Below are 9,689 nucleotides of genomic sequence, written 5' to 3' on the forward strand. Positions count from 1 at the left end.
TTGCTCTGTGAGGAACACCTACTCCCAGACTGAGATGCCACCTTGCCCATACCCAAATCCACCCCTGCCACTACAGTGCCTTAAAAATATCTCTCAAAGTTAATCTGCAGTTCTGAAGTTTTAACACTCGGTCAAATTAAGCAGCAAGTTATGAAGGGCCTTGCATTCTGGAAGCTGGTTACTCAGCAATGGAAACAGCAACTCCATGCTCTGAAAAATCTGCTTTCATTTCTGCTTATGCTGTTCCAACTTTTTAAAACCTCGTTTTCAGAAACTAAAACTCAGATTAATACAGTTCTGTCTGAGAAAAATATAATGATTTGCCATATACTGTGGTTAGAATTTTTATACCATTCCTCTTTGGTTTGCAGAAATGAAATCAAACAAGGATGATATTTCACAGCAGAACTGTAGGTTGATGATTGCTACTGAGCAATAGAAAGCTTCACCTACCACATCATAGATCATTCATTCTCTCCCATTTCAAGTACTGATAGATCAGCCAGTAACTTGTTCTACTACTTTTCTCTATTTTGGAGTTATTTTCTTTTTAACCTTATAAATGTAACTGGTGAGGTTCCCTGGGTAGCAAGCTTCCACAAGAGCTGTTGTGAGCACAGAAGCAGGAGCCATGCTCCTGATGGTGCACTCATACATACGCAGTCCACAATGCGGTCAGAACGCGTGGAAGCATACAGTCTCCTCAAACTGTTCATAACAAAAGAAAATATGAATTGCAGTTTTAAAATCACTTTGATTTAGAATAACAGCTTTCATTTGTATGCATCTTCAAGTCTCAGATGTTGGTTGCTTTGTTTTGTTTTTAACTTGTCTAGAATGCGGGCAAGTTTGCTTTGCATCATGCCTCTTTACAGAGACACGTAGTGAAAATAAACAATAAGGATCAGACAGGCTGCCACATGAGAAACTGTCGCTGAACAGTTTCTGAGTGTGAATGCTGTCAGACACTGGAATAGGTTACCCACAGACTGTGCAGCCTCCATCCTCAGCAGTACCCAAATCTGAAAGGGCAAGTTCCTGAGCAACGTAATCTGAGCTGGCCTGCCTGGACAACGCAGCATTTGGGATACCTCCAGGAGTTTCTTCCAGCTTGCCACTCCACAAATAAACTATTATTTGCAGTTATACATACAGTAAGTGATCAATTTTTCAACATTTTCATACAGATAAAACGATTACAGCTTTGATTCTGTCCTTTGATCTCAAGAGTAGCGATGCGTTTTTGAAAATCTTCTTCTAAGTCACACTAACACATTTCCCTCCCTTAGCTATGGACATAAAAAAGCCTTGGGAAGGTTGCCACGTTCAGAATTACACAGCAGTCTGAGATGCACTCTCAACTTCCTCATTCTTACTAAAGAATTGTCACAAAGTCTTATCAACCATTAAGTTGAACCTTACATCTATAGGAAAGCAACCCCCTCTACAAAGCATCTGTTCTGTTTCACTCATGGAAAAATATTAACTTTGACAATGAGACTGTTTCCACAATGTGATAACTTAAACACACACTAACTTAAACACACACTAAACTAAACAAACACTAACACAGTCACTGTTTGAGTGTTTTTCACATTTAATTATTAGAAGATTTTCAGTCAGCCACAGGAACATGCTACAGCATTCCTAGTTCCTTTCAGAGCTTCAAGAACAGGAGGGAGGGCTCACAAGATTCCCCTGCAAGACAGATTAGCAAAGCTACATCTTTAATATACTACAAAGTATACATTTATAAACTACAAAGAACGAACATTAGAATATCTGCAAAACATCACTTTCAGTTACAGATTATTGCGCAATCATATCCATAGCTGACTATTAAAATCTTGCTTCTACTCCAAAATGTTCTGATCCTCGTTTTCTATAGTCTCCAAGTCTCGTTTGGAGTAGTTCCAAAAGTTAAGATTTCAGACCCTCCCAAAACAAATGATTTAGAGCACAAATTGACTCACTAAACAGCATTTAAAAACCAGACTATTTTTAAAAGAATAACTATCTTTAAAAAAAGCCTACTGATGCTTCTGAGCTGGTGGGTTGGTTTGCCCCTGCACAGGGAGCTCTGCTGCCGACATACAGAGCCTTGACACAAGACAATGCATTTTACTGGTTTAGACTTCTCATCTCAAAGCATTTACTAGAGAAAAGAGTTTTCCTTAACTACTATGAATTTCACTGCAGAGTTTTGCTAGCGTATTTATACTTAGCTGTGCAGCTTTTCACACCTAGTTCAAAAAACTGTCAAGTTATCTAATGCACCTGGAAATATGTGGTAGCAAAGTGGGTTCATTTTCACAAATGGGACCATTTCCCCATCAGAAGGGAAGTTTTGTTTTACCTCCAGCCAGTTGGCCGACTGCTAAACTCCACCTTACTCAATATGCCTCTCTGAACGAGTAGAACTACACTGAGGCAAAACCTTACTGAAAGAGGCGGGGTTCCTTTCTGATCCCATGTTTGACAACACACGCACTTCCATGCTCAGCATTTCAAAGAATGTGAGCTATTTTTGCATTAAAAAACATCGTTATGTTCTCTATCTTCCTATCAATGCTCTCCCCTTTCTTCACTGAAGACATCTCTGTTTTCTCAGGCTACCTCCACATCAACGGCTATTTAACTCCTGTGCTTTGTAGTGAGGGGGGGGGTTTACATTGCAATAAGAAAAAACAAACAAACAAAAAAAAAACCCTACAGCAAACACATCCTGATGAGTCACCAAAAGGCACTGACTACAGAACATCCTTCGGATTCAAACAGTTGCAGCCCTATTTTGTGTGTGCTGCTATTTATTAATAAGTATTTACATTAACGAATACATCTTCTACAATGAAAATAATCCCTTCTGTTAAGCACTGCTTGCATTCATGTAAATAAATTGCAGTTTGTATATACACATTAATAAGCTCATAGAAAAAAACCAAAACGTTCTTATATATGCTTATCAGTTTGACATAGCCACAGGTAGAGCAATTTGTACAGGAACTGAAACATAAATACACTGCATAAAATGGTTACTGGGCTTAAAAAAACCCTACTTCAAATATCTTGGATAAAGAAATAGATTTTTTTATTCAAGACTTAATCAGAGGACAAATTACTTCTGAAGTGAAGGAAAGTGATGATTTTCCACAGCTGTCTCTCTTAAAAGTTCTGGACTTCAATATTTCCACCTCTCACATCTAATTTTTATTTACAGACTGAAACATAAACATAATATTTTCTTTTTCCACCTAACTGAAACATTCTTTACTTTCAGAGACCTACAGAACACCACAAACCACTGTGTCTCAAAGAAGCTGTCTTTAGTACTGGACAGCCCCTGGTGATCCCTAGGATGGAACAGCTCCCCTTTGAGGACAGGCTGAGAGCTGGGGCTGTTCAGCCTGCAGTAGAGAAGGCTCCTGGAGACCTGAGAGCCGCCTTCCTGTGTCTGAAAAAGGGCTTTAATAAAAAAAAGAGACAGACTCTATAGCAGGGTCTGTTGCGACAAAACAACAAATAGTTTCAAACATAAAAATGTGAGATTTGGATGCAATATAAGAACAGTTTTTTATGATGAGGGTGGTGACGCACTGCAACAGCTGCCCAGAGAGCTGCTGGGTGCCCTGCCCCTGGAGACACTCAAGGCCAGGCTGGACGGGGCTCTGAGCAACCTGATCTAGCTGTGGTCCCTGTTCATGGCAGGGGACGTTGGACTACATGGCCTTTAAAGGTCCCTTCCAACTCAATCCTATGATACACCATCCTGAACAGGGAAAAGACATTTTCTCGCAATTGGCCTTCTCCTTCCTTGGTTTTAGAGCTCCCTTACCCAAACTAAGCACTTCTTTCTGCCTTTGCAGCACTTACAGTTCCTGTCTGCACACAGAGGAAGACACAAACCAAGCACAATTCAATAACTTGTAGCTACAGTGAGGGATTAAGTGATACCACATCTCTATCAAAATTTCCCATAGCATCACCAACTGTCTGTCAGCCCTTGAAGCCCTTTGTTTCATATAAAGGGAGAAAGTTACACAAAGAAACAATATGATTATTCCCTGTGAAAATGAATGTTTGTACGCGCAGCATTCCTTCTGGATTTACATTACAGTCCCTGTTAGATGAGGGAGAAGTGCTTTCCACGTGCTACCCAGCAGCATTATTTCAGCTCACTAAAACTCAGTGTTTAAGAAAAATCTTGTCTAGCTTCATAAATGTTAGCTTAAAAAAAAATCTGTATCATTCACAGAAAGTGTTAGTTGAGACATCAGGAATGAATTAAACTGAAGAAGTTAAGTCCAAGATATATATGTATACAAAGTATTTGCACACCTAAATTTCATTCCTTATACAGTATTCATTTAGTGGCTCAGTAGAAGGCAAATCTATTCACTTCATTTTGCAGTAACTCAGATCCCCCAAATGCTTTAAACTGAATATATCTTCTACATAGAAAACTCAGAGTGCACAAACTTATCAGTTTAATACCACCAGAAAATGATTATAGTTTTTAAGCAGTATACATTTTTGTTGTAAAATGACAGCACAACTTAAATATATCAGTGCTTTCAAAAGCGTTGCTAAAAGGCTACCTAAAATAAGTTACGTGTCAGAGTCAAATATAAGTCCGTAGACAGCTTCTCCAAACACTAGTGAGAGCCACTGAACACAGCGAATGCTTATTTCAGCATGGAGATATATATAACACTGGTAAACCTTCTAAGAGGTTCAGATTCATGAAAACGAATTCACATGCCTCTTCCGTGAAAAATTAAAATCTGGAAGTAACACAAGATCTGCATAGATATTTATTTGTTTTTCCATGAGCTTGCAGCATTATTTATCTTTGTTTTGTTGCCAATAAATATACAGTCAGGCTTGGAAAACTCCAATCATGTAGAACGATCAATTTTATAAAGGACTGAAATGGATAGAGGAATCCATTTAAATTTGCAATGGAAAAATGCTGACTTTATTCAATTACAAGAAGACAGGAGGAGCCCTCCGGAAAGCCTGCACCAATTTGGAGAAAAAAAACTGCAATTAAAGGACAAAAGAGAGTTCAGAACTTAATTTCATCAGTCACTCAAGCACAGGCAGTGCTTCTCAGCTCACATAGAGGTAAGAAGAAAGCATCACTGTACCTTACGTTATTTGACAGGACAAGAGGCAATAAGAACAAACTGAAACAGGAAGTTCTGTTTGGCACAAGGAAGTTAGCACTTCTGCTCTTTCTGGCCGAGTGCTGGCATAGGTTACTCCTCCTTTGGGATCTTCAGAAGCAGCCTAGATGCAATCACGGGTAACCTGCTCAGGCCAGGTGAACCCTGAGGTTCTTGCTAAGTTTAGCCATCCTCCAGCCCTGTGATCTTAACTTGCAGACTCAGCATGTTCAGGCATATACTCTATCAAGCGGATTAAAGTTACTTGTACATTCTAGAAAGAATACAGTCACAGACTGCCACATATAACACATGTGAATGTGAACCAGATAGAGGACCAATCTCAAAACCTGTGGCTGGGAACAGAAATTAGAGATGCATGCACTCAACATCCTGGCCCACCAATGCCTCTCCAGCTCCTGAAACACAGCCCTGTCAACCTACAAAAGTACAGAGAATCTATCTTATTTTGGACATCTATCTTCTAACTTCAGAGAAGTTTAAAGCATTTCTTTTTTCTGATGTCTCCAACAGTTAAGTCACCTCAAAGTTTCTGCTGCCACAACAGTCCGTGTTTTTTTAGGACAGAAATGCATAAAACTGTGCACTATGTGAAGATGTGAGCCATGCACACAAAGCATCGCAGCCCGGCGCTGAGCAGGCAGCTGCCATGAAGCCGGTTCTGAGGGGAAGGCACAAATTGCTGGTAACGGAGCTCTTGTAACACACGCTGCTCCTTCAGAAATGTCCTATGAAAACCTGCTTGAAGCCGGAGGAGTTCCCACGGCCACAAGCAGAGACCACACACACACGCACACCCAGACAGCACGGACCCTCTGATCCCCGACCTCAGCCTCTTTCCGTTGCCGCCGCCTAATAAGAAACGAGAAAGCCTTCCTCACCCCACACCCTTCCTCCCTGAGGGCACCCCGGCTCGGGGGCCAGGCCGAGGTACGGCCCCATCCCTAGGGAGAAAAGGAGGCCCGGGAAAGGGGAAGCGGAGATGGAAGGAGGGCCGGAGGAGCCTTTTCTACCCCCGGCTCGCCGCCAAGCGTCCCCCGACCGCCGCCGCCCCCAGCGCACACGGGATCCCGCCTCGCCGGGCCCCGCTCTCCCGTCCGCCTCGCACCCTACAAGGAGCGGCGGGAGCTGCCCCGGGCCGGCCCTGCCCTCCCTCCCGCCCGCGGACCCTCCTCCAGCCCTCGGCTGACGGGCCGGGACGCCGAGGCGGCCCCGAACGGCGACGGTCCCGCGGCCCGTCGACTCAGAAGGCCGGGGAAGAGCGGGGTTCGGCGGCGGGGAGCGGCGTCCCCGTGCCGCCCATCCCTACCTTCTCTTCATCTGAGAGCTGCTCCTCCAGGTCCGCCATCTTCCCGTCCGGCGCCCCGCGGCTCCGCCCTCGCATGCAGGAAGGGCGCCCCCGCCCCTACGGCTGCGGCGCGTCTGCGCATGCGCGCTGCTGGGGCGGGAGCCGGTTGCGGGAAGGGAGGGCGGTGGGAGGTGTGTGCTCGGAGCCTATGGAGAGTGTAGGGGAGTGATGGCGCTTGGGTTTGGGGGCTGCTATTGGGTTTGGGGACCACGAAATTTAGTGTCTTTATCTACCAGGAGCCCAGGGGATGGTAGAAGAACTGGCGGTGGCTGAGAGCGCTCCTCATCTCCTGTCAGGCGCTGCTCAGGCGGTGGTTCCCTCCAGCGCCCTCCTGGCGGGACTGTCTGAGCTCCGGGCTCAGAGAGACGGAAGGAAGCCCTGAGGAAGCTGAAATGCTGTGGTGAAAAAGGAAGCCGAAGGCTGAGAAGAGTCAGATGATATTTCTGAGATACCCTTCCTGTTTCTCAGTGACAACTAGAGAAAACATGGGAAATGAGGGAGTTAACCAGCCAAGTTCTGCTGCTTGGTTTGTGTGGAATACTGGGATAAAGGCTGAATAAAACGATTGTAAGCACCATCTCATTGATAGGGATGCCAGTTTCCTGAGTGGTACAATAGCACATGCACATGAAATAACACGAAAATCCTCATTCCACATTCTGAAAAATGACAACCCTTCAGTGCTATGAGGTGAATCCAAACATTACATTATTTTTATTGGGTACACCTTTCAGTTGTATTAGTACCAGGAAACCAAAATGACAATTTGGAGCTTGAGAAAGATCACACAATTATTATAATTAAGTTTGTGGGTAGGGTCTTGTGATGAGGATGTTGGAATTGATGGTTATACCTTATTCCTCAGAACTGAAAAGCTAAGAGGCTTAGTATGTTATGCCAGAGTGGCTATTAGCTGTTACTAAGTCCATGTTTTGGAATAATGAGATAATTAAAGCTCTTATTCGTTAAATGAAATATGATCTACAATGGTCCACCTAATCTTGCTAGAGAGTAAGGTGAAATTCTTAAGGATTTATTCCTAGTATTGGGAGGAATTAAGTTTTTATCATTGTTTCAAAGTGAAGGAAGTATGGCAGGGCATACTTTCGCATACAGTGATAATTTTATGAAAAGAATTAAAAAACCAGTTTCTTCTTGGTTAAGCACAGTGTGTTCACCCAAGCTCTGATGGACAAGGAAAAGCAGATCATTGACTGGAAAATGTACAGATGTTGAGATAGATCTAAGTCAATTATAATTAGTGGTATGATACAGTCACCTTCTAGCAAAAGATCTTGGTATGCTCTGAGGTTCATCCATCTCTGTTGCAACAGCTGCCATATAAAATTGCTTAATACTGTCATGTGCTGTACAGCAAAATATTCCCAGTATCTGCAGCATTCCAGATGCCCTAAGGGGACTGTTGTATTTAAATAACAGAAAGCAATACTGCGCAAATAGTTGTTGCAGGTCAAGTGGGCGTTGGAAAATTGGAAAAACAATGCCACTGAAAATCAATATATAAACAAAAGATGGAAATGAAAAAGTCAGTGAATGTGCAATTTGGGCAACATGTCTGATTTGGAAAAGTTGAAGAGAGATTTTAAATATCTGTAGCCATGGTGGACAAAGGTAATGAACAGTACTCTGTTCATGTTGGGAACAAAATAAACAACAAACAAACCTTATATGTGATGAGGTCCTTGCTAGAGGCAAAGCAGTGAAGCATAAAACAAGAAAGGTATGTCTTGACGTAGTTTGGTTTGGGAACATCTCTTACTTGTTGTTTGGAGTTAACAACTACAGTTAATGGTCTGTAGCAAGGAAAGCATTGCATAGCATTCAGTTTCACGCAACAGGAATCGATAATTTCTACGCAGGAGTCTTAAAATAAACCAGCTGGGGAGGTCTGTGTTGATTTTGGGATTTGCCAGCTACTGGGGTATTGCCAAGGAAACTGCTTTATTTAAAACGTAAAAAGAGGATCACTCAAGAAGGTAGGTCTTGGCAAATAAACGACTGATTTTCTCATAAGATACGATATCTAGCTGCTGGTTTTGCTGTGTTTAAACAAGGGATTTTTACTTAAAATTTGCAGAAATTTATCATGGTGAGAGGAATGATTCAGGAGAGGACTATTTAGTCATCACAGATATTAGTGGGAACCTTCTGTATATTACACTGGCAGGTGCTTTACTGTGACCTTAGGACTTAATGGGAAATGAATAATCAGAATAATGTGGAAATAAGTACTGCTCTTGCCTTATGACTCAGTGTTTTGAAGTGATTTTGTGTCTTTTCAGGAAGAATATGGACACTTCAGAGGGAGTTTAAAGGAAGGAGAACTAAAAATATTTCTGAAGATGCAGAGCAAATCGCAGGATGGGAAGCTTAATGATGCCAAGATTAAAAAGTAACTTAGAAAATATCTCCTCAGGGGGTGACTGCAGTATAAATAAAGCAGTGATGCCTGAGTTAGTTTGGAATTTATCTGCATCTTATCTGAAGTTATATTTCCTCACCTGCTGTTTTAGTTTGAGCGAACTCAATTTCCAACCACTAGCTCTTATGCTATGACGTGCCACTGTCTCTACACATCGATCAAAGGTTAATTTGCACTACAGTTACATGCAATAAAGTGAAACATGCAATTACTAACTAGCCAGCCCACGTTTAAATGAATTTCTAATCCCACATTGGAACTCTGGGCTGCCCGGTCTGTCTGATGAGCAGTGTGTGGTTTACTGGTGCAAAGAGAGAAAGACAATTTAAAATAAAATAAAATAAAATAAAGCAGCTATTGAGTTCTACTTAATTTAATCAAACACTGTAGAGCTGCTGATCAAGTGCCTTGCTGTTTTGCTGCACTGCTTCTGTCATTTCTTTTGGTAGCGACTCTGTAGGCCCAGACCCCCACCCTTGATTAGAACTGGGAGAAAAAGCCCAGCAATCCATCCTTCAAGTTTCTTTGCTGGGCAGTCAAAATGGCTTCAGAGAAACAGCTTCTGTGCTAAAGCAATCCTGAAGACTGTCAAGTGGGCAATGGTACCTAGTGGTTAGCACAGCACACTTCCTCTTGGCTTCTGCACTGACCTCAAAGACTGAGATAAGTAATGCAGAAAAAGGAAAAATAATAATACATTTCCATTATTCTG

The 9,689-nt window shown here is 42.4% G+C and overlaps 1 protein-coding gene across 1 annotated transcript in view; it reads right to left on the reverse strand.

Moving 5' to 3' along the window:
- Positions 1-6,599, reverse strand: part of CAPZA2 (capping actin protein of muscle Z-line subunit alpha 2) — a 29,553-nt gene extending 22,954 nt beyond the window's left edge. The window contains exon 1 of the mRNA XM_042872594.1: positions 6,496-6,599. Within this exon, the coding sequence (XP_042728528.1) occupies positions 6,496-6,570 (75 nt within the window). The 5' untranslated portion in view covers positions 6,571-6,599. The remainder of the gene's footprint in view (positions 1-6,495) is intronic.
- Positions 6,600-9,689: the final 3,090 nt, after the last annotated feature.

The sequence above is a fragment of the Lagopus leucura genome, unplaced genomic scaffold (genome assembly GCF_019238085.1).
Source record: "Lagopus leucura isolate 7727_CA_CO unplaced genomic scaffold, USGS_WTPT01 Super-Scaffold_100008, whole genome shotgun sequence".
NCBI lineage: Eukaryota > Metazoa > Chordata > Aves > Galliformes > Phasianidae > Lagopus > Lagopus leucura.